This window comes from Balaenoptera musculus, chromosome 13 (assembly GCF_009873245.2).
Source record: "Balaenoptera musculus isolate JJ_BM4_2016_0621 chromosome 13, mBalMus1.pri.v3, whole genome shotgun sequence".
Lineage (NCBI taxonomy): Eukaryota > Metazoa > Chordata > Mammalia > Artiodactyla > Balaenopteridae > Balaenoptera > Balaenoptera musculus.
The window spans coordinates 13,579,064-13,603,260 of record NC_045797.1 but is presented as its reverse complement, the minus strand read 5'-3'; the positions used below and the strand labels follow the sequence as shown (position 1 = coordinate 13,603,260).

Below are 24,197 nucleotides of genomic sequence, written 5' to 3'. Positions count from 1 at the left end.
GGGGGAGTGAGGGCCCAGTGGCTGAGAGGGGGTAGGGAAGGGGAGGTACCTGTCCATTTATAGTCTTGCTGTTGGGATGCTGAAGGTGCTGAAATAGCAGCGAGGACAAGGGACTTGGCTCAGTGTTAAATATCTGCTGAGCTGCCCGAAGGTTCTGAGATGACAATAGGGGGAATGGAGAACGTGGAGGTCTTCACTTCTGAGGGCAAAGGCAGGGGTCTGAAGGCCACTAAGGAGTTCTGGGCTGCTGACGTCATCTTTGCTGAGCGGGCTTATTCCGCAGTGGTCTTTGACAGGTACGGAATGTGGGTTGTTGCCTTCTTTTCTCCCATTGGTTTGGCCGGTGCCACATTCTCGAATACTTTGCTCTCAAAATCAGCAGGGAAAGGGATACAATCCACGTGACCATTGATAACGCAGGGCACTCGGGCAGCTAAGTGTTTGCTGGCATGACTGTTTCTGCAAAGAGTCATGGCCAATGGGATTTGCTCTGGTGCCCAGGAGGGTTGCAAAGGTGAGCAAAGGCTTTGGGGCACGCTCTCAGAACACCAGTGAACTTGGCTGAGTGGGAGTGCTGTGTGTGGAGAGGGTGGAGGGACAGGGAGTGGAGAGGTGGGTGTGTTGCCCTAGGAAATGTTCTCGTATGGAAGGCTCCATGTTTTTAGCTTCTGAGGTGTAATAAATATATTAGAGGATTAAGTAATTGCTGAGACTTTAAAAAAAGTAATTGTAGAGACACAAGTAACTCCGGAATCCACTTACCTTTAAAAATTAGAATATCTCCAGTGAACTGGAATCCCCTTTCACCTTTCCCACCCCATGTCCCATGCCCCTCTGTCTTTCCTCAGAGGTAACCCTTGTTATGATTTTAATGTGTTTCCTTCTAGAATGTTCTTGTACTATTACATATATCTCTCTATATCTATCTATCTATCTATCTATCTATCTATCTATCTATCTATCTATCTATCTATCTATGTACCTGCCTGCCTATGTATATCTGTACTTATCAAGAAGTATAGCTGTAGTTTGTCTGTTTTTTCTTTTTAACAGAAATGGTGTCATACTTCTTTTTTTTTTTCCTGGCTGCGCCATGTAGCTTGGGGGACCTCATGTCCCCGACCTGGGACTGAACCCGGGCCATGGCAGTGAAAGCCTGGAATGTTACCCACTAGGCCATCAGAGAACTCCCAATGGTATCATACTTTAGATGTCATTCTGGAACTTTCTCTTTTCACTCAACAACATGTTTTGATATATATCCTTATGGGAATTATAAGTCTATAGCCACTTCTTTTAAATCCTCAAAGATCTGTGTCTTTCCTGCCCACATGTGGATCTATCCATGTTGACACATATGCTATACGGACTGCTGTGGATTTTAACTGCTGTGGATTTTCTACCCTGTGAATATATGAACTTTTGAAAATCTATTCCCCTATTGAGAGACATTTGGTGGTTTCCAGTTTTTCATAAAAACAAACATTTCTGTGATCAAAATCCTTGACCATGTCCACTTGTATACATGTGTGATTATTCTCTAGGATAAATGGCTAGAAGAGGAATCACTGTGCCATAGGGTGTGCTGTTTTCCATTTTAATAGGATCTCCAAAGTGGCTCTATTAAATTACATCCCCATTTCCCCACAATCCTGTCCATACTTGACCACCAAACTTTTAAAGTAGTACTAAATCTTTCTTTATTAACAAAACAAAACAAAACCCTGCACTGTGATAAAATTATGACAGTATTCTCTGAGCCCCAGAACTTGGGTGACCTGCCTGACGTTGAAGTGGTCTGAATTAAGACGGCCTCTGATAATCTAGGCTTTGTGGTTGGCTCACTGTATGACCATCCTGAGAATAGGCACGACTTTTCAGAGATAATTTGAGTAGCATTCAAATTCTCATTTCTTCCAGCTTACCAAGACCTTCAGGGAAAAGGCAGTGAACAGAGTATACGGCTAGCTACAGCTGAAGAATTTAGGGGGGCTGAGATGACAGTAATACCTCTTCAAGGGGTGTGTGTCTTTATTTACTTGTGTGTGTGTGTTGGGGGCAGTTGAGGAGTCAGTTGGATTCAGAATTAAGACATAAAAAGCTAGAAACACGGGAACTCTGAACAATGATCTTGTTACTATTGCTGAGTTGCCACCTTGCCTTTTATGGAACACCTCTGTGGGTGTCTCCAATTCCCTAAAAGCCAATATAGCCAATCACGTTTCGTTTTCAAGAGCGTTTGGAATTGAGCAGGTTTTCCTTCCATTACAAGAGTAAAACTTAGGAAGAAAAAAAATGTATCTTCACATGAAGCTAACATTAACATTGTTGTCTATTTCCTTCCAGCTTATTTTAAAACATAGGTTTCATTTGTACTATTAGCTGGGATCTTATAAACTACCATGGCTTTTCGTTTAATGATTTAAGTACCTTCTGTGTTACTATACTCTCTTCATAAACATAGTATTTAACGGCTGCATGCTTTTTGACCACTCCTTTATAACTGGACATTTAGGTTGTTTACCTGTTTTTCTTACTATAATGAATTCATCATTCATTTGAAGTAATAACTATAAAAAACTTTAGTGTATGTTGTGGATAAAATGCTAATAAAATCTTATATTATTGTTACAACAGTAATAAAAATTAGGATGATTGGAGTAAGCAATCTTTAAAATGATTAAAAACAATTTAAAAGACTATTTTAAAAAGTGATTTACCCAGCACACCTGAAATTAACACAACATTGTTAATCAACTATATTTCAATAAAGAAGAAAGAAATATAGAAATTCAAATTACTGTTTCACAATTTTAAAAGAAGGGATATACTCAAACTCATCACTGCACAGATGAGGGAACTGCTTGGGTGCACCTGAGACAGCCCAGAGGAGCATCAGAGGAAAGCTTTGCTCATCCTGTCTTCACTCCAATTTTGGGCTCCTGTTGAGCCTCAGCCACTGTAGAGGAGAAACCTGACTGGAGAGGTAGGACCAGGTGACCCACAAAAGTCGCTCTATAAAAGAGGCACCTTCTAATCCATGTTATTGCAAGCCAGGCTTTCTGCCTTACCCTCCAAACACAAACATGAAGAAAGATTTTATCTTTAGTTGAGTACTGCATTAAATGAAAATCTCTTCTTGCAAACGATACATGACATGTACATGTATGTATATATGTATGTTATGAAGCATTACAACAAATGAACCCCTGTGAAACCACCATCCTACTTAACTAGAACATTCTAATACATGCATCTTTCCTATCTTTCCCTATCCTGTCTCATACTTGTTGCAAAGGTAACTACAGCAGTATCCTGAATTTTGTGTTATTTATTCCCCTGCCTTTTGAATGACAGTTTTATCACATATGTACATAGTCCTAAACAATATATACTTTAGTTTTTATAATTTATTTTTCATCTTTTCTATATAGCTTTTTTTTTTTTTAAGATTTAATTTTATTGATTTTTGGCTGCGTTGGGTCTTCGTTGCTGCGTGCAGCCTGTCTCTAGTTGTGGCGAGCGGGGGCTACTCTTCGTTGCGGTGCGCGGGCTTCTCCTTGGAGTGGCTTCTCTTGTTGCGGAGCACGGGATCTAGGCACGCAGGCTTCAGTAGTTTGCATGCGGGCTCAGTAGTTGTGGCTTGCAGGCTCTAGAGCACAGGCTCAGTAGTCATGGCACACGGGTTTAGTTGCTCCGCGGCATGTGGGATCTTCCCTGACCAGGGACTGAACCCGTGTCCCCTGCATTGGCAGGCGGATTCCTATCCACTGTGCCACCAGGGAAGTCCCTATTTATCATCTTTTAAAACATGGTATAATGTTATATGTGGTTTTATGCCTCTTGCTTCTTTCACTCAAATGTAGTTCTATTATTCATCCATATGGTTTTGTGTTACTAATAAAATGAATAAGCTCTGTGTGTGTAGGTACCACAATTTATGTTTCCATTCTCCTGCAAGTGGTCGCTATGGACATTTTTGTTTGTATCTCTTGGTGAACAGATACATGAAGTGAGTATCCTAGGAGTGGAATTACTGGTTCATAATATATGCGATATTCAGCTTTAAAATATAATGCTGCACTGTGTCATGCTGACTTGCAAGTTGAATTGCGTCTTTGCTCGAATAGACTGGACTTAGCATTAAGAGCACAATCCAGGCCTTTATAATATAGTTCTTAGTCTGGTTAGGATCTCTTTAATTTTGCTTGTTGGAAAAACAGCTGATCTGCTTAAACATAAAGGAGCAAGAATAAAACAGAGATAATCCTTTCAGACCTGGCAAATGTGTAGCACTTGGGCTACCATGATCCCTGGCAGACATGGCTAATCAATCAGGCAACTCCTTTCCCCTGAACTCCAACTTGGCCTCAGAGTTCTTCCTAGCAGGGTACTCCAGGGAGCCACTGCTAATCAACCAAAACTGGTGTTTAAAAGAAAGCCTATTTGCCATCCCTTTTAGGTATTTTGGGTTGGGTGCTGGAAAGGGATGAAGGCGAAGTAGGTGGGTAAGGTCAATTTACCAAGGAGTTGTTTTTCATGGATTTGGTCTTTCAAAATGGATGAGACCCCGGGGGTGGTGAAGGAGCTGTTCAAGGTTTCTCTCTGCCCTTCTAGCTCTGTACTTTGAGGGTTCCCAGTTCTAGGGAGGACAGAGAATAGGAGCTCCATGATTCCTTAGCCTGAGTGATCCTGCTTATTTCTGCATGAGGCGGGGCTAATCTGGAAATTCATTATGCTCTCTTGTATAGATTTTTTAAAAATTTATTTTAGAAAATATAGGAAAACCAAAGTAAGAAAATAAAAATTCTCTGCAACCTTAGCATTTACAGAAAAGTACTGTTAACCTTCTGGTATATATCATTACAACTTTTTTTTTCTTTAAAAACTGAGGTATAATTGGCTTCTTACAATTCTTTTATGCAAATATGATACATATAAAATATTTTCTCGATCCCAGCGATTTGTAGGTGGATCGTGGTGGTGGGAGAAACACTGTATTAAATGTATACCTTGATCATAAAATGCTTCCCTAAATTCAAGATATTAAAATGTTTGGGGGAGGTTATTTTACAATGAAAGGAATGTGACACAATATAGTATTTTATCAATTCTAGAATACATGTTTCATTTTAACATCTCTGAAATCATGATGTATCCTACAATCTATGGCTCATTATGATTTAATTGGGAACATTTTGATGCTGTTGTTTCTTAATGGTAAAAAAAAGTAGCGCATTTAATAATTGACGATATCTAAGATTCGATGTAATTAACATATACAGTTTTTCTTTACACGAAAGTGGAAGTATTGTGCAACTTGTCTTCTTTACTTCACGATATATTGTGAGCAACTTTCCAAACCTTGATTATCCTTCCAAAGCATTTTTAGTGACTGTATAATATTCCTTTTGTTGACTGTTGTCCATCAATTTGACAAGTGTTATATTTTGGATATCAAGGTTGTTTCCTACTTTTCCTAGTAGATCTTTCCTTATGTCTCTGATTATTTATTAAAGATGAACTAGAAATATATATTTTGGATTCAGAAGACATTTTTAAGGCTCTTAATATAGATCTCCAAATCACCCCACCAAAGGGGATCAAACCAGTTTTCTCCAAGAGCAGTAGAGCATTTGCCTCCCCTTCCCAACCCTGGCCAACACAGAAAGCTATCTTTTACTTTTGTATTTTCCAACTTAACCTTTAAAACTTATTTTAGCATTATTTTGTTTTGAAATTTTTTATTATTATTAGGGAGATGAAAGGTCCTTAAAATATGTTTATTGGGGAATTCCCTGGAGGCCCAGTGGTTAGGACTCCGAGTTTCCACTCCTGGGGGCCCAGGTTCAATCCCTGGTTGGGGAACTAAGATCCTGTAAGCTGCACAGTGTGGCAAAAAAAAAAAAAAAAAAAAATTATTGGTCGTTACATTTCTTCTTTTGTGATTTGTCTATTTTATATTGATGCCCTCATTTTAAAATTATGTGTAGCTCATTTGTTTATTACTTCTTAATGTTCAAGACTTCTAAATTTTCTGAATTCTTTTGCATCATTTTGGTTTCTTAGCTCATTGGATTTTTTTAAAAAAATATTTATTTATTTGTTTGGCAGCACTGGGTCTTAGTAGCGGCAGGCAGTGTCTTTAGTTGCGACATTCAAACTCTTAGTTGTGTCATGTGGGATCTAGCTCCCTGACCAGGGATTGAACCCAGGCTCCCTGCATTGAGAGTGTGCAATCTTAGCCACTACACCACCAGGGAAGTCCCCAGCTCATTGGATTTCAATTCTTTTATAGCTCTCAATTAGTTTTGACTTTCTTTAATTTTTCATGTCTTTTATATTTAAAACTATCCATTTTTCTCAGTTTACATGTATCTTTTAAAATGATGTCTAAGCTTTAAGTTTCTTTTTTTTCTTTTAGTTTACTTTTATTCCAGTTGCTTATTGTCATTGCATCATTCATTTTCCTTTTTTAGCTTATTTAGTTCATTTCACATCAAATGGAATGAGAAGATAAATGGTTTTAGTCTTAAGTGTGACTCAGGCCTCAGCAAGGAGATTGGATCCTTATCTTTTCTCTGCTTGGTCTTGGAAGGACCCTTCCAGTCCTCTGAAGTACAACGTCCATCTTTTCCAAACTGTAAAATCAATCAGTTGGTTAACCCAGCTGACCCACAGACTAAGGTCCATGGGGCACTATTTATTACAATATGAATAAAATCACATCATCACCATCACCTTCAAACAATACCCACAACCAAAAGATACATGGTCAACCTGGAATAGATTCCAAAGAATTCACCAGGGGCATGAATTTGAAGCATGTTTTACAGTAACATTGAAAAACTTCTCCTAATAGCCATCTACCAATAACAAACTGTCATTTGCAAGAAAGAGGGTTCTGAACTTTTTCTTTTTTAATTGACAGAAGAGTAAGAAATGGGCACCTTGAACAGAAGATACAGAGTCATGTTTCAGGTCAAAATGGGAGAGATAAAAAGTCCTAGCCAGAGCTCAAGCCATTTAAGAAGGTCTTAGATATCCTTACCTTTAGAGACACCAACTCACAACATGTCAAAGTGTAGTTTTGCTTACCACTTCTGAATGGACTTTCATAACGCTGCTTTTGAAATTGTTATTAAATTCCAGTTTGCATTTTTGTTTTTGTTTTAAAAAAAATTTGGAACTATTAAAAGGTGTTATCAGTCCCAATCCTTTTCCTGGGGCACCTGCAAGCTTTTAGGCCTTTGACACTGAGCTTCTATTGCCTGATAGGTAGAACAGGGCTGTTGGCACACTCTGGAGATGGGAAGGGCTATTTCCAAGGTTGTATATTTCCTGGTGACAACCTGGCAGAGATGATGTACACGAAGAGTCGGGCCATAGAGGGGAATTGAGTCATATGACCCTGAGGATCTCTTCCAGCCTGAGATTTCTGGGTTGCACCATTTCTTCAGTACATGCAAAGGACTCCAGTGCAGGAAGAGAAGGGTGCTAAGCTAATATAGGAATAAAGCTTGTTCTGATTATTATTTTATTTTAGCATCAAATACAAGATATGGCATAGGAAATGTGCTTGTGAGCAACTCTAGAAGCCAAAAATACTATTTGATTATTCTAACAGTCCCAGATGTCTTGAATTTAGAGTATATCTAGCCTACTGGTTCCTAACCTGAGTCCATGAATCCTTAGCTAAGGAAACACCTATAATTGGAGGATCAAAGTTTATGTGGATGTGCATGCGTGCTTTTTATTTCTGGGGAGAAAGTTATCTCTTTCAAAATGATCCTCAACCCAGAAGAAGGTCGAGACCCATTGAATTCATACAATCCTCTCTTACAGATGAGGAAACTGAGGCTTAGTGAGTCTTTCCCCAGGTCACAGGAGTGAGTCATAGGGCAGGTATGAATCTCCCAGGATCTTGTCCATCATCATTTCTCACTGCCCCCCATCCCCTGACACACAACTGGGCCCAGCACTGCCTAGTTAATTTTCTTTTGTTCTTGTCAGTCCAATTAATACTATTTAGCCTTAATAAAAGAAAGAATACACACCCATCAATTTCAGAAGAATAAACATCTGGTTCTGGGGCTTGAGAATGGTTAGATCCAAAAACTCATAGGTAAGAAATAGAAATATACATGTGATTATACAGGGAAAAAAGTGCTTATAATAACAAACCAATGTATTAGTTTCCTACTGTTGGTGTAAAAATTACTACAAATTTAGTGGCTTAAACAACACAAACTTATTATTGTACAATTCTGGAGGTCAGAGATCTGAAATGGGTCCACAGGACTACGTTTCCTAGACTTTTCTAGCTTCTACAGAATGCCTGCACCCCTGGGTTTTATCTTCAAAGCAGCTACGTAGCATCTTCTCCTCCTCTGACCTCCTGCCTCCTTCTTATTAGGACCCTTGTGATTACGTTAGACCACCCAGATGATTCAGGATTATCTCCCCATCTCAAGTTCCTTAGTCTTAATTATATCTGCAAAGTCCCTTTTGCCATGTAAGGTTATTCGCAGTTTCCAGGATTAGGACATTGACATTTTTGGGGGGCTACTTTTCAGCCTACCACAACCAATAATATGAATTTCCTATTAATCCAATTTATCACAAAAGATGTTAAGAAGTGGCAAGGATAGTGGATTTTTTTTTTTAAGTTCTTGACCAGCTCCTAAATGATTCTGTTTAAAGAGTTGAAAGTGCCCAAGAGAATATGCGAATATCTGTCTATCTATCTATCCATCCGAGTAGGGAAAAATAAAGATGAGAACATGAGAAAAAGAAAGGTATTTTTTAAAAAATTACTGTCAGCTGGGCTTTTTTGAAAATCAAACCAACTATGAGCTTCTTCGGGTCCCGTGGAGAGAGTTGGGCTTTCAGCCCATGTAATTCTATGTGGGCCCATGGGAACACCAGAATTAACCATGGCATATGCACAAACAGAAGTGTAGCCTTTAATCTGGTAACAGCTGGTGGGTAGGTGGTGAGGGATAAATGATGCTATAAATGGAAATAATTTAATAAAGGGATTAGAGAAATTCCTGAACAGATAGTTCAGAAAATGAGTAACTGTGAAAGTATTCAGGTTACAGCCTTAAACATTGGCACTTGATTTTAAGGATAACCACAGTAGATTTAGAAATGTGCTTTTAATTTGGTGCTTTAATTTAGCTGTGCAGGTCAGACGTGTTGAAATGTCATATGACCCGTTGTGAGCCGTGTTGCTAAATTTTGTTAACTAATCCTTAAATGCAGAAGTTTGGGGATAATAGCCTTTTAAGCATAGATTAGGTCAAATGCCATGTTGTCCCCGTAACAATGTCACCTTCACTCATTTGTCTCTAAAGATGTGTTCTGAGCCTGGGAAGAGGGGTTTGGTCTCAGGTAGAGTGTGGGAGGTGCATCCGGGTCTGAGTGGGGCGTGTGAGCCCCGTCCTGGGAGTCGGGGCAGAGAAAACCTTGAGAATTGCTATTTTAATGAAAGAGATGTTGAAAATAAATAGGTAATCCCTAGGTCTGACCTAAGGATGCAGTACCACCTAACTTCTTCTGCTAAGGTAAATAATCATGCAAATGTGAATCCAGTGATGCCCCTTAAGTGTTGACGTGGGCCATTTAAAAAGGACATTAGGTAGATGCCATAGGGAAAAGCAAGTGAGTGTACCAACTCTGGCCGTGTTTCTCCTCTCTGCAGAAGCCTCCAGTGGCTCCCCTCTGCTGCAGAATAAGGACTTGCTACTGAGAGTTGCATTCCAGGTCCCTCACAGTCCGGTCATTTTTCCAACATCTTTTCCCCATACGGTGCATCCTATGATCTGGTCAAACAGCTCTTCCTCTCTCCTATATGTGTCTGCCCCGACTCCTCCCACCATGGAAGCCTTTGATTCGTGCCAGCGCCTCTCCATGGTGGAAGAACTTGACCTTCTGAGTACAACTCAACTCATCTTTAGAGGGTCAGAACAGTGCCTCCCCCCCTTCTCGGTGATCACCTTCCCAGATTCCTGCCTCCCTCACCTTGAACCCTGCAGCAGGTTCCCAGCACTCCTGGATGGCATGCCTCACCTTGCTTATATGTGTTTATGCCCCAGCCCAGCCTTGGGACTGCTTGAAGGCAAAGTTTGTATCTTCTTTATCTTTAAGGCCCTCTGTCACCTAGCTCAATGCACAGTACATAATAGAAGCTCAATAAATATTTTTTAATAAACTTAAAGTTTTTTAATTTACTTTTTAAAATTGAAGTATAGTTAAAAAAGAATATAAATAAAAACAAAAATTAAAAAAATTGAAGTATAGTTGATTTACTATATTAGTTTCAGGTGTACAACATATTGATTCAATATTTTTATAGATTATACTCCATTTAAAGTTATTACAAAATAATTTATATTTCCCTGTATTGTACCCTTATGGCTTATTTCTTTATAGCTTATTTATTTTATGCATAGTAGTTTGTACCTCTTAATCCCATACCCCTATCCTGCCCCTCCTACTTTCCCTCTCCCCACTGGTAACCACTAGCTTGTTCTCTATATCTGTGAATCTGTTTCTGTATTGTTATACTCATCCATCTATTTTATTTTATTTTATTTTATTTTATTTTTTATTTATTTTTTTTAATAAATTTATTTATTTATTTATTTATTTATTTATTTTTGGCTGTGTTGGGTCTTCGTTTCTGTGCGAGGGCTTTCTCTAGTTGTGGCAAGCGGGGGTCACTCTTCATTGCGGTGCGCGGGCCTCTCACTATCGCGGCCTCTCTTGTTGCGGAGCACAGGCTCCAGACGCGCAGGCTCAGCAACTGTGGCCCACGGATCCAGTTGCTCCGCGGCATGTGGGATCCTCCCAGACCAGGGCTCGAACCCGTGTCCCCCGCATTGGCAGGCGGACTCTCAACCACTGCACCACCAGGGAAGCCCCCATCTATTTTATTTTTTAGATTCCACATATAAGTGATAACAAACAGTATTTGTCTTTCTCTCTCTGACTTACTTCACTAAGCATAATACCCTCTAGGTCCATCCACATTGTCGCAAATGATGCCCAATAAATACTTGTGAAAGAAGAAAGAGGGGAAGGAACAAGGAAGAAACACGGAATTTTAAATATTGTAAAGTTCTCTGGGTACTTGAGGGATGTGATGTTCTTTAAGACATGTGCCCTCCACCTCGATTTTTGAGGGGAGACCACCTTGCAGGATGAGAGTTTTTAAGCAGCCCAGGAAGCCAGCACTGCTGGTCCAGTTCTCTCTGGTTGTGTTCTTGGAGGACTCATCCACCTTGCAGGCACCTTCTATTTGCATTTATCTGTCCAGTAACTGGTTATTTCCATACAAGGAGCTGAGCAGCAGCTGCCTTTCCATCCCACTTGACTCTGACAGATGACATAGCCCAGGGCTGCAGAGCAAAAAGTGAGCGGGGACCCGCTGGCTGGGGCAGGGCACACTCAGGGCTGCAGGCAAAGCAGGTAGGCTTGGTGGCTTCCTTTGCCTTCTGTGCTGGGAGCAGTGTCAGCCGTCAGGGACCCCTATGAGAATAATATCCCTGTGAGGATAGTGACGACCTGTACTCTAAAGGGTTGCTGTGAAGGTTTAACACAAGAGAACTGCTACAAAAAACATCTCTTTCAGTTGCAAAGCATTGTGTGAATGAGACTCTTACGGGGACTGGAAAAATGAGACTAAGTAGGAGAAATGAGGCTTGGTGAAGATCACCAGCTAAGCTGGCTGGAAGAAGCACTCTTTCTCCTGTAATCTAAAAAGTGGTTTTAAGTGAGGGAGGGATAAATTGGGAATTTAGGATTAACAGACACACACTACTATATATAAAACAGATGAACAACAAGGACCTACTATATAGCACAGGGAACTACATTCAATATCTTGTAATAACCTATAATGGTAAGGAATCTGAAGAAGAATATATATTATATATATGTATGTATAACTGAATCACTTTGCTGTATACGTGAAACGTTGTAAATCAACTATACTTCAATAAAATAAATAAATTAAAAAGTGGTCTTAGAACTTTATTTAATTGAGGTATAGTTGATGTATGATATTATATAAGTTACAGGTGTACAATATAATGAGTCACAATTTTTTAAGTTTATACTCCATTTTTAGTTATGATAAAATATTGGCTCTATTCCCTGGGTTGTACAATATATCCTTGTAGCTTATTTTATACCTAATAATTTGTATCTCTTACTCCCCCACCCTTATATTGCCCCTGCCCCCTTCCCTCTCCACATTGGCAACCACTAGTTTGTCCTCTATATCTGTGAATCTGCTTCCTTTTTATTATATTCACGAGTTGGTTGTGTTTTTTTAGATTCCACACATAAGTGATATCATATAGTATTTGTCTTTCTCTGTCTTATTTCACTTATCACTTGCCCTCTAAGGCATCGCGTCTTTTAGATGCTCTCATGGCGGGGAAGTAAGGAAGGGGTGGTATTTCTATCACAGAAGTACCCTTGGCCCCCTATCTATAGGTTCTCTTCCAGTTGGGAGGTCCTCTTCTTTGGCGGCTGCCTGGGAATTAGTGGGTGCTGGGGGAGAGGAGGTGCTCAGAGATCACCTGGCCCAACCTCTGACAGCTACTGAGGACTTGTTCTGTGCCAGGCTCTTAGCTGCTACTTTACACGTTGTTTGATTTAATCCTCAAATCACTCTGAGAGTGGGAGAATTTTGGAACTTCTTTGTAATTTTTTCTTCTTGCTTGAGTTTTTTAAGATACCGAGTACGTTTCATTAAAAAGTAATAGTGGGACTTCCCTGGTGGTGTAGTGGTTAAGAGTCCTCTGGCTAGTGCAGGGGACGCGGGTTCGATCCCTGGTCCGGGAAGATCCCACATGCGGCAGAGCAACTAAGCCCGTGAGCCACAACTACTGAGCCCGCGAGCCACAACTACTGAAGCCCACGTGCTTAGAGCCCGTGCTCTGCAACAAGAGAAGCCACCGCAGTGAGAAGCCCACACACTGCAACAAAGAGTAGCCCCCGCTCGCCGCAACGAGAGAAAGCCCGGGTGCAGCAATGAAGACCCAACGCAGCCAAAAATAAATAAATAATTTTAAAAAATATTTTTTAAAAAGTATCAAGATCTAAGTGTTGCTATTCTCATTTTCACATAAGGAAATGAAGACTCAGAAAGGTTAGGGTACTTGCCTGAGGTCACACAGTCAGTAGATACTGGAATCAGGTGATGAACTCAACTCTGACCTACTCCAGGTCTGACTTTCTGTAATACCCATCCCACCACCAACAAAAAGAGGTGGAGACCAGAAAAACAAGCTTTTTTTTTTTTAAACTTCCCCTTCCAGCCTACCTGACACTTCCATACATACCGCTCCCCTCCCGCCCCCCAAGAAAGGGTAGAATTTAGGTTTTCTCTCCTATCTACATTCGTGCTACTTAAAGTTGCAACATCAGTATCACCTGGGAGCTTGTTAGAAATGCAGAATCTCAGGCCCCACCCCAGACCTGCTGAATTAGAACCACATGATCTCTGATGATGTGCACATGCACTAAAATTTGAGGAGCCCTTCTCTGCATCAGACCCACCCTCTTCCTTCTTCCTAGTTCCAGCCTCGTGGCTAAGCCTTAATGGCAGGTGGGGTGATGGAGAGAAAGGTCAGCCTCATCTCAAGGAGATCTAAATTAGGAGATAGCTCACAATACTTCCTGGATTTCACCAGCTTCTAAAAATTGACTCTAAGTCCTAGAAAAATTGTGGAATGAGATTTAAACAGGTGTGTGAGCCTGTAGAAAATAATTTGGTTGTTAACATTTGGAACCCACTATGTGTTCACTAGGAGAAAAATCATTTCAGATTGATCACGTTTTCTTTTCATGAAAGGTAATTAAACGTTTATTATAGCAAAGTGATTGTAAAGACTCTCAATGAGACAATATGAAGGTGAGATATTACTGAACTGATAGTTGCATTGAGTCAAGGCCTGGTAAGGGATTATATGCATGATTGTAAAGGTCTCTCCATCACCCAGACTGGGGTGAAATCTATATTGTAGCATCTTGGGGCTCTGTCCCCAGCCTTCTCCTGGTCAAAGTAGCAGTAGTGGCATAGTTATGATGCGCTGCAGATTCTGTGCAACTGTAAGTATGCCAGCGTAATTCTCTTCCTCTCTCGTTGGGAAAACTTAAGGGAATGCAAGGGAGTGAGGAAGACATTATTATGGGAATAACCTTGAATCTACCCTAACTTATAAATAAGCACTGACCTTTCATGCCCTTGAGTACTTTATGACTAGTAACAAATTACTAGCATCACACCTCACAGCAGATGAGGACACAGAAGTTTGTGGAGTTGGCCACCCATCACTTCCACTCTCTCTCTGAGCCAGGAGAATACATCAGATAACATCTGTGACATCAGTAACCTTGTTAATCTTACTCCTGCAAAACACGCAGAGCTATGACATACATCATAACGTGTAGACTTCATTTTGTGTAAAACAGGTCATGTTTCATGTCCCATCATATTGTAAGTAGTTACGATATTTTTATTCTTTGGGGAAAGGGACATTTCATTTCAACAATGAGAAGAATATGTCACACAGTATGCCCTCTCCTGGGCCACGGTGCCAATGACGTGTGACTTTTGGCAAGATGACTGTGAGGAATTTCCACCCACTGCCTTGGCTTAGAAGACTTCCTTGGTTCCTCCAGGATCTCCTCCGTTGTGATCCAGGAATACCCTGTGCCCCCCCCCCCATTGTAGTGGTGCTCATGCTTCATGGAGATCCCAAGTTCAAGTGTTCATCCAGCAACTTGTGGTATTCCGGTTGCCTAACACATAAAGGTTGTAAATCTACGACCTCTTGCTGAGTTAAATTGAAGGGCTTATATGAAGAGCGCAATAAAATTCCCTACATTGGTTCCACTGAAAAATATCTGCCAAAAGCATAGTTACAGCTAGAGGGGATCTTTGGAAATCCAAGCTCCTCATTTTGAAAAGTGAGAATCTGAAGCTTAGAAAGACAAGGACAGCCAGTACCCGAACCCCAGTCTCCCAAAAGCCAGTGTGGTGTCCCCCAATCACAGGTTTTCTCCCTCCATTTCCAGCCTTGTGAATGTTGTGTGCCACACCTGCTTCAAGAGGCAGGAGAAGCTCCATCGCTGCGGGCAGTGCAAGTTTGCCCATTACTGTGACCGCACCTGCCAGAAGGATGCTTGGCTGAACCACAAGAACGAGTGTTCGGCCATCAAGAGATACGGGAAGGTGCCCAATGAGAACATCAGGTCAGAGCTGGGCCCCGGGGTGGGGACTGGGATTCCCAAATGTCAGGCGGGGGATGGCGGCAGGGACAGCATGCCCAGGTCCAAGCAAGCTGGGATGAGTGCAAATCAGGAAAGAGTCCCAAAGAGACAGGATATGGTCACTTCTTCCATGCTCTCCCTTGGTCTGGGAAGCCCATCTATGAGGGGATCTCCACTGGTGGAGCTGGTTGCAGACTTGTTCCGTGTGGCTCCCCAGTGTTTAATTTTTTTAAAAATTTTATTTATTTTATTTATTTATTTTTGGCCGTGTTGGGTCTTCATTGCTATGTGCGGGCTTTCTCTAGTTGCGGCGAGCGGGGGCTACTCTTGGCTGTGGCGCGCGGGCTTCTCATCGCGGCGGCTTCTCTTATTGCGGAGAGCAGGCTCTAGGCGTGTGGGCTTCAGTAGCTGTGGCGCGCAGGCTCAGTAGTTGTGGCTCGTGGGCTCTAGAGCGCAGGCTCAGTACTTGTGGCACACGGGCTTAGTTGCTCCTCAGCATGTGGGATCTTCCTGTACCAGGGCTCGAACCCGTGTCCCCTGCATTGGCAGGCGGATTCTTAACCACTGCGCCACCAGGGAAGCTCCCCAATGTTTAATTTTTAAAAACTGATCTGCCTGTGTCAAAAAATTAATGAGTGGCAGAGAGTCGCCAAAGTGTCCCTTGGTCACAGGCTTTACCTTGTGGGCATGGGCTGCCTAGCAGTTAACAAGTGGGCCTTCTCTGCCCTCAGAGTGAAGTAAGGCCCTCTGTCTCATACTCAAAGTTCTGTACTTTCTATGCTGTATAGCACAGGGAGATCAGCTTTGTGACGACCTAGAGGGGTGGAATGGGGAGGGTGGGAGGGCAGCCCAAGAGGGAGGGGATATAGGTATACATATAGCTGATTCACTTTGTTGTACAACAGAAACTAACACAACATTGTAAAGCAATTATAATCTAACAAAGATGTAAAAAAAACAATAACCCCCCCCCAAAAAAACAAAAAACAAATTTCTGTGCTTTCTAGGGCCCTCCTCTTGTCCCACGTTAAGCCCCCCTTCTCCTCCAGAGCCCTCTGCTCCTTCCAGACCAGGCCTTCCTTGCCCCTGCTCCCTGCATATGCACGTTCGGGGCTGCCTCAGGGCCTTTGCTTATACTGTTTCCCCTCCTAGATTGTCTTCTCTGCCTTCTCTCTATCTAATCATTAAGAATGTGAATAGGGGCTTCCCTGGTGGTGCAGTGGTTAAGAATCCGCCTGCCAATGCAGGGGACACGGGTTTGAGCCCTGGTCCCGGAAGATCCCACATGCCGTGGAGCAGCTGGGCCCGTGAGCCACAACTACTGAGCCTGCGCGTCTGGAGCCTGTGCTCCGCAACAAGAGAGGCCGCGATAGTGAGAGGCCCGCGCACCGCAATGAAGAGTGGCCCCCGCTTGCCGCAACTAGAGAAAGCGCTCACACAGAAACGAAGACCCAACACAGCCATAAATAAAAAATAATAAATAAAATTTAAAAGAGATAAGCAAAACATTCTCTCTATAAATTTGATCTTTAAAGAAAAAATCTAATTTGTTTAAAAAAAAAAAAAAAGAATGTGAATAAGTTCACACATGATGTGGACATCCACTACCTCACTTTGTCTCCTAAACACCTCTGTGTTGGAGGAGGTCATTGAGAGGACATGACTTCCGGTTGACCTGCAAGCTGGACCCAGGTAATCAGAGGCTCTTCATCCCCTCCCCTGTCCTTGGAATGTGCTCGCTTGCCTTCCCCGCCACCCAGAAGCTGCCCAAGAACGTGGCATTGAGATAGTAATGTGGTGTTGAAATCATCTGGAAGGTATGACTGAACCCAGTGAAGTCCTCTTTATAAACTCTAAGATTTGGCTGGCAGGGGCCAAGATCTTTTTATCTGTGGCCGCCCAAGACAAGCCTCCTAAGTAAGTCCCCTGCTGATTCAAACTACCACCCACCAATTTGGAGTGGTCTGCCTCTCTTCCTGCCCTCTGTGGATGGGGGCCAGTTTGTGAACCAACACTCTGCAGGTTAGCATGGCAGGGGATACATATTATCCTCACTTTACTTGCCACTGGAGAGGTTCAGGGAGGTCAAGTGACTTGCCCAGGGTCACACAGTAAGAAGTGGAGTCGTCAGACTGCTCCTCCAGTGCTCATCTTAGCCACACAGTCAAGAGAGACCCAGGCTGCCGCACCTCACTGGGTCCCCAGACCCCTTCCATGATTACCCAGACCCACGTGACCTGGCTTCTGCCCACCTCTCCACCTTTATGTGCTTTCCTCTCCTTGCTCCCGCGCTCCAGCATCTTGCTGTTTCTTTTTCTTTTTTTTAAACAATCACTTTTGTTATTTATTTATTTATTTATGGCTGTGTTGGGTCTTCGTTTCTGTGCGACGGCTTTCTCTAGTTGCGGCAAGTGGGGGCCACTCTTCATCGCGGTGCGCGGGCCTCTCACTATCGTGGCCTCTCCTGTTGCGGAGAACAGGCTCCAGACGCACAGGCTCAGTAATTGTGGCTCACGGGCCTAGTTGCTCCGCAGCACGTGGGATCTTCCCAGACCAGGGCTCGAACCCGTGTCCCCTGCATTAGCAGGCAGATTCTCAACCACTGTGCCACCAGGGAAGCCCAACCTTGCTATTTCTAATCATGCCAAGCTCTTTCCCTGTTCAGGGCCTTTGTACTCGCTGCTCTTTCCCCATCTGCACAGGGCGGGCGCTTGTTCACTCCGCTGGCAGCCAGGGGGTGCCTTGTCAAGCCTCCCCCGATCACCTTGGTTTCCCCTTCCCCAGCCGCTCACTATCAGGTCACCCTGTTTGATTTTGGGCATAGCACTTAACAGTAGTTTAGATTATCTTTTCGACTTAGGTCTCCCCCACTCTAAGAAGCTTCATGCTACAAGAAATTCCATCCGTCTAGTTCAAAACGGTGTCTTGGGCCCAACACTGTGCCGGGCGTGCACTAGACACTCAGCAAGCGTTTGCTGAACGAATGACTGCAGCGAGGCCTCTCTAACCCCGCCCCTCCGCGCAGGCTGGCGGCGCGCGTCATGTGGCGGGTGGAGAGAGAGGGCGGCGGGCTCACGGAGGGCTGCCTGGTCTCCGTGGACGACTTGCAGAGCCACGTGGAGCACTTCGGGGAGGAGGAGAAGAAGGAGCTGCGGGGGGACGTGGACGCTTTCCTGCAGTACTGGCCGCCCCAGAGCCAACAGTTCAGCATGCAGTACATCTCGCGGATCTTCGGCGTGGTAAGGTTTCTCCCAAAGCGGCCTTGCGGGTGGGGTGGCGCCTGGGATTGTCCGACGAAGGACCTTCCAGATGCTGCCAGGTCAGAGTGGAAGTGGAGGCCAAGAGAAGCGCTGGAGGGGCACAGAGACCTCACGTGACGAACTTTCACCCAGTTCTCTTGCTGGTCTGCCTTTACTCTGAGGTCATTCCTGCCGTGGCTGAAGTCAGCACCCCAAGCGTAAACTACTCATTAGCTCTGAGCGGTAGATTTTGATGCTGATTTACCTTCTCGTTCATCTGCACTTCCTATATTTTCTCTTCTCTACGTTGAAAACGAAGACCCAGTCACTATTCCTTCTTGCCCACCAGTCACTTTGGAAGTAAGACTCTTCCTTTTCCCGCATCTGATGTGCTGATCATGGGGAACCAGGGAGAGGAGAGTAGGGGCTTTCTGGAGGGCACTGCCTTGAGCAACCTCTCCAGGCCTCTTAAAGCCATGAGGGTCCGGGAGGAGGGGGTGGGAGCCCAGTGGACCTGCAGGCTCAGGCCGTGGGCTATGGGGGCATGTCTCCCATCTGGCAGGCCCGGCCCCTTCTGGGGGGCTGGCGAGTGGGCTGAGCAAGGGGTTATTGTGATGACAGTAGCATGGTCACACTCAGCACTGCTCACCATGTGCCGGTGCTTCTGTAATAGTAAGAGTTCTCCAGAGAAATAGAACCACAAGGATGTATTTTGTGTGTGTGTATGTATGTGCGTATATATATATATATATATATATATATATATATAGTATATTATACTCTATGCATTATATTATGGATAGCATATATATATATATGGAGAGAGAGAGAGAGAGGGAAGGAGATTTATTTTAATGAACTGGCTCTTGTGACTGTGGGAACTGCTGGTAGGCCATCAGGCTGAAGACCCAAAGAAGAATTGTGGTTCAAGTTCAAAGGCAGTCCACTGGCAGAATTCCTTCTTGCTCAGGGGCAATCAGTCTCTGTTCTATGAAGGCCTTCAACTGATTGTATGAGGCCCACCTCCATTGTGAAGGGTAATCTGCTTTACTCAAAGTCTACCAGTTCAAATGTTTATCTCATCCAAAAAACACCTTCACAGAAACATACAGAATAATGTTTAACCAAATATCTGGTCACCACAGCCCAGCCAAGTTGACAGAAAATTAACCATCATAGCCTTCCAGATATTATTTTATGCAGTCTTTCCAAAACAAGATGAAGTCCGTGGTTTTAACATTCCTATTTTATAGAACAGAAAGCCTAGGGCCAGAGAGGTTATAGGACTGCCAAAGGTCACACAGTGAGCTGGTGTCCAAGGAAGGTCTAGAAGCAATCTGTCTGATGCCAGAGTTTCTACTCTCACATGTGGAGTTTCTATGCTCCACAGCCTTGGTGTGAATGGGTGTCATAGACTATCTTGAGTATCTCTAAGGTGGTCTGGGGACTACAGCCAAGGATGGTGTAATCACCAAGGTGTAGAGCTGAAAGGACCCATAGAGATCATCTAGTCTAACTTATTCAACCTACAGATGGGAAAATAAGAACTCAGAGAAGAAAGAAATTTGCCCAAGGTAACACAGCTTATTAGTGGTACTGATGGGCTTAACTTCATGTACTTGCTGAATGACCAGTGAGATTGATGGAGAAAGTGACTATCCTCCAGTATCAATAACAAATAGCTGTGTGCTATACAGATCAGTATATATCTATAAATGTATATTGTGTTATAAATATTATGGATAGCATGTATTTATATATATGATTTTTACATTTGGCAGAAATTTGTGTGCAGGTATTAATGTATTCTAGGTAATATTTATTCTTATACATTTTTTTATACCCTGAGAGCAGACATTTGGAATCCATTTCTATAAAAAATAACTTTTTTTAAGGAAAAGGAAAGAAATCAGGTGCCGTATAAGCGGTAACCAATTTGATTTGCCTGGCATTCAGAGGTAAATGTTGCACTCATCAGATTTTAAAATTGTGGACAGAGAGTACAAGGTATCCACCAGACACAAAATAATCAAAAACAGATGTTAATTTTATTTTATGAATAGTTGCAGGAGTTGAGAGTAGTCAAAGGTAGCAGGGGAGACACACACACACACAAAGCAGAGAAGGGCACAGAGAGAGAAACCAAGAGAGACACTGGGGAAGACTCATGAGACCCAGAAACAGGAAGAAGGAGAAACTTCTCAGACCCAACATTTCCATCTTGGGCCTTTTTTTAAAATTTTTTTTATTTTTATTTTATTTTATTTTTTGGCTGTGCCACGCGGCTTGTGGGACCTTAATTCCCCGACCAGGGATTGAACCTGGGGCCCCGGCAGTGAGAGCACCGAGTCCTAACCACTGGACCACCAGGGAATTCCCATTTTGGGCCTTTTTGGAATACAGCTACCCAAAATTTTCAAGATGGTGGTGCATTTTAGCAAATATGAGACTCTCCCACGGTACTGATCTTGAGGGTCATTTGGAGTCACACAGAGAATAGGAGACTGACTGTTTTGTTTCCAGACTCTCTAAGCATTTCCAGGATGAGATCAGGTTTTCTATTTTTTAAAAAACTTTCAACAGCTGGAGGGTGTTCTGCGCCAAGTCTATGTTAGCTGACTCTCATCTTTTCCCCTGGGTAGATTAACTGCAATGGTTTCACGCTCAGTGACCAGAGAGGCCTGCAGGCAGTGGGTGTGGGCATCTTCCCCAACCTGGGCCTGGTGAACCATGACTGCTGGCCCAACTGCACGGTCATATTTAACAACGGCAAGTGAGTATGTCTTCAACTTGGGTTGGTATGATGGGGATGGGGAGACCTTATGGTATTGTCTCTACACTTGATTTAAACCAAAAATAACCTGTTGAACCTGAGCTAGCATGGATTTCAAATGGACAGAAAATAGAAATTTTATTCTAGAATAATTGTGAATAGGAGAAACATAATGAGGAAGATGGCAAAGAATTCCACATAAGTAATTTTGGAGTCTCTGTATGTTTCTTGAGGTTGCCTAGATATGTTAGATAAACCTCTAACTACTACATAATTTAGAACTTGAAGCCTGAGATGTTCTATCTAGAGGTCATTGCAGAACATCATCAACTGAGAAGGCGCTTGGCAGAAGCAGTCAAGTTCCCAGCAGAAATCAGAAGGCACACTCAGGGGTTACCCTAAGAGAATTTAGTAAAAGGACAATTGACAGAAGTGTGGGTAGAGTCGAAGAAATTGACAAAGAATGGTGAAATGCCCAGGGTCTAGCGACAGAATGAAACCATTACCACCTTTTGACCTGGAGGGGCAATGGAAGAAGTATTGTTCTTGCAGCTGGTGAGAGCTGTAGCCATGGGAGGGGGCCCTTTCTCCCCATCCCCCCCCCGCTCCAACAGCTTGGCTGTACCTGTAGAGAAACCAGTCACTGCTAGAACCATGGCGAGGCAGAGGGAGAGCCAAGAGACTAAATACCCCAGCCTCTCTCTCCTCCCATCTTCTGATCTCCTCCCATTGGCCAAACCCCAACCAGAAGCCAGAGGGCCAAGGAACCTGGGTGATGAAGCCCTCAGAGGTCAGCCCTGCCCCCTTGGAAGGCACAGATCAGGGGACAGAAGGGCAGAGAATGGAATTTGGGGCGGGGTGCAAATGGAGAAGAGTCAGCAAACAGGATGTGCCCCTCATTCTCCATGGCTCAGGCTGGGGGGCTTTGGGGGAATGAGGCCTAAACAATATTTCTTTTGCTCTTAGAGACGAGCTCTTATGACAGGTGCAAGTTGACTCTAAGGCATCAACAATGAGCAGGTTTCCCCCCAAAGATAATGGTTTCTGGTTCTCAGCCAAGAATCAAGCTTAAGCTCCAATAGAGTGAGGGCTCTGATTTCCCTTTTCCTTCCTATTTCTGGAAGCAAGGGCGTGCATGACAGTAGGCTTTTAAGCACTTGAGAAAGTCACTCAAGACAGGACAGTTCATTTTGGACCCAGATGATTGTCTTTCCCCAGCATTTGTTTTTCCCTTTGTAAGCCTCTTGGGGTCACTGGCCTGGACCTCATGGAATCCTCCCCAGAGGAGCTGGTGTCTGGAGTTACTCTGGTTGGCAGAGAAGATCAAATGCACATGTGGGGCTGGTCTTTCTGGACACCACTCCCCTAAGTGGTGGTGACCCAGAGCTCTTCTTGTCACCACATGTAGCAGCCGCAGGAACCTGGGAGCCCTTTCTTCAGATCATCACCAGTGCCCGCTCTGGCTTCCACGCATCCACTAATTTCGAGCAGCCACATTGTACCCGAGCTTCTTGGATGTTGCGCAAGGGGTGACTGCAGTCACTGTCTAGCTGCCTGCCATAGCGGAAAGAACACTGGACGTGGTGTTAGGAGCCCAATTCTAACCCCAGTAATTTCTGCATACTACCTGGGTGATGGGTCTCCAGACACAGTTCAAACTGTTCCCAAAATAGACATTCAAAGAGGCCACCCTTATTTGTCCAAGATGCTTGTTAGTGGGATAATAATAGCCTCCCATGTGTTTTCTTAGCACTCTACTTTTATTTTATTTTTTTGGAAGAGAATGCCTGAAGGAAGGTTTATTTCAGTAGAAGAGAAAGCTGAGCCAGGGTTTGAATCATCCAAAGATCGCTTGATGCTGCTTCTTGGTGGCAACACAGCTGGGGACTTTAAGTTGAAGCCCTTATTGGTGTACCACTCAGAAAACCCCAAGGCTCTGAAGGGGTACTCCAAGCCCGATTTGCCCATGATTTGGCGCTCAAACAGGACTGGGCAACCTGGAGCATCTTTCATGAATGGTTCACATTCATTTTTTGCCCTGCCATTGAAAAATACTGTAGCGCTCTACTTTTAAATGCATTGTCTCATGACGGTCTCATTACCAGGTTACAGATGAGAATACTGAGGCCCAGGGAGGTGAATTAACTTGTCCAGGGCTGAGTCCCTTTGAACTCAGAACTTCTCATTCCAAATCCAGTGCACTTTCCACTATACCAGGAGGCATCTTGTCAAGGGAGCCCAGCTAGGAGGGGCTGGGATAGCGGTGGTTGTGATGGCCAAAGCTTTGATGGCATAACCTGGAGTGCTGTGCACCCTTGCTAGCCATACGGGATAAGCCAATGGTAATGATTTCCATTTGGGTGTCTGTTTTGTTTTTCAGTCATGAGGCAGTGAAATCCATGTTTCACACCCAGATGAGGTGGGTCAGTCTTTGGAAACATCCCTGCTGCTCTGACCCATCTCCCTCACTTGCCTGGTTCGCTGGGGCTGCCCCTTCACGAGACTCCTTGGCTGCTGTCTGTCCGTAATGTCTTTCTGCTCCCCAGAGTCTTGTCTTTGCTGAATGCTGCGTGTTTAATGCGTTTATATTTATCATGTTGTTCCTCACCCACCCACTACCTGCTGTGCCTACGCTTCCCTCTCTTTTACGCCTCATTTCTCTCTCTCCTCCAACCTCAAAGCATGAAGGTCCTTTCCAGTCCACATCATCTTAGCAAAAACCCACACTGTCCCTTTAAACCCTGCTTATCATGAAATGAGGACTGTTGTCATTTTACTGACCTACTAAAGGACTAAAGGTTTGTTTATAACCTCCAACTTCTCACTCAGACTGGTTCTGAAAATGGTACCCATAACTGCGATGTTTTTGATAAGTATTTATTCATAGTATTCTC

General features: G+C 43.4%; 1 protein-coding gene and 1 non-coding gene across 3 annotated transcripts in view; one reads left to right on the top strand and one right to left on the bottom strand.

The window, feature by feature from the left end:
- The first annotated feature begins 94 nt into the window (after window positions 1-94).
- SMYD1 (SET and MYND domain containing 1) overlaps window positions 95-24,197 on the top strand; it is a 41,678-nt gene continuing 17,575 nt past the window's right edge. The window contains exons 1-5 of one of the 2 annotated variants that reach the window (XM_036873922.1): window positions 95-296; window positions 15,097-15,273; window positions 18,317-18,530; window positions 21,173-21,303; window positions 23,684-23,722. In XM_036873922.1, coding sequence (XP_036729817.1) covers window positions 160-296; window positions 15,097-15,273; window positions 18,317-18,530; window positions 21,173-21,303; window positions 23,684-23,722 — 698 coding nt within the window. In that variant the 5' untranslated portion in view covers window positions 95-159. The remainder of the gene's footprint in view (window positions 297-15,096; window positions 15,274-18,316; window positions 18,531-21,172; window positions 21,304-23,683; window positions 23,723-24,197) is intronic. The other variant, XM_036873923.1, reaches the window with a different exon arrangement.
- On the bottom strand, window positions 20,831-20,903 carry TRNAE-CUC. The gene has a single exon. It is a non-coding gene; the product is annotated as a tRNA-Glu (tRNA).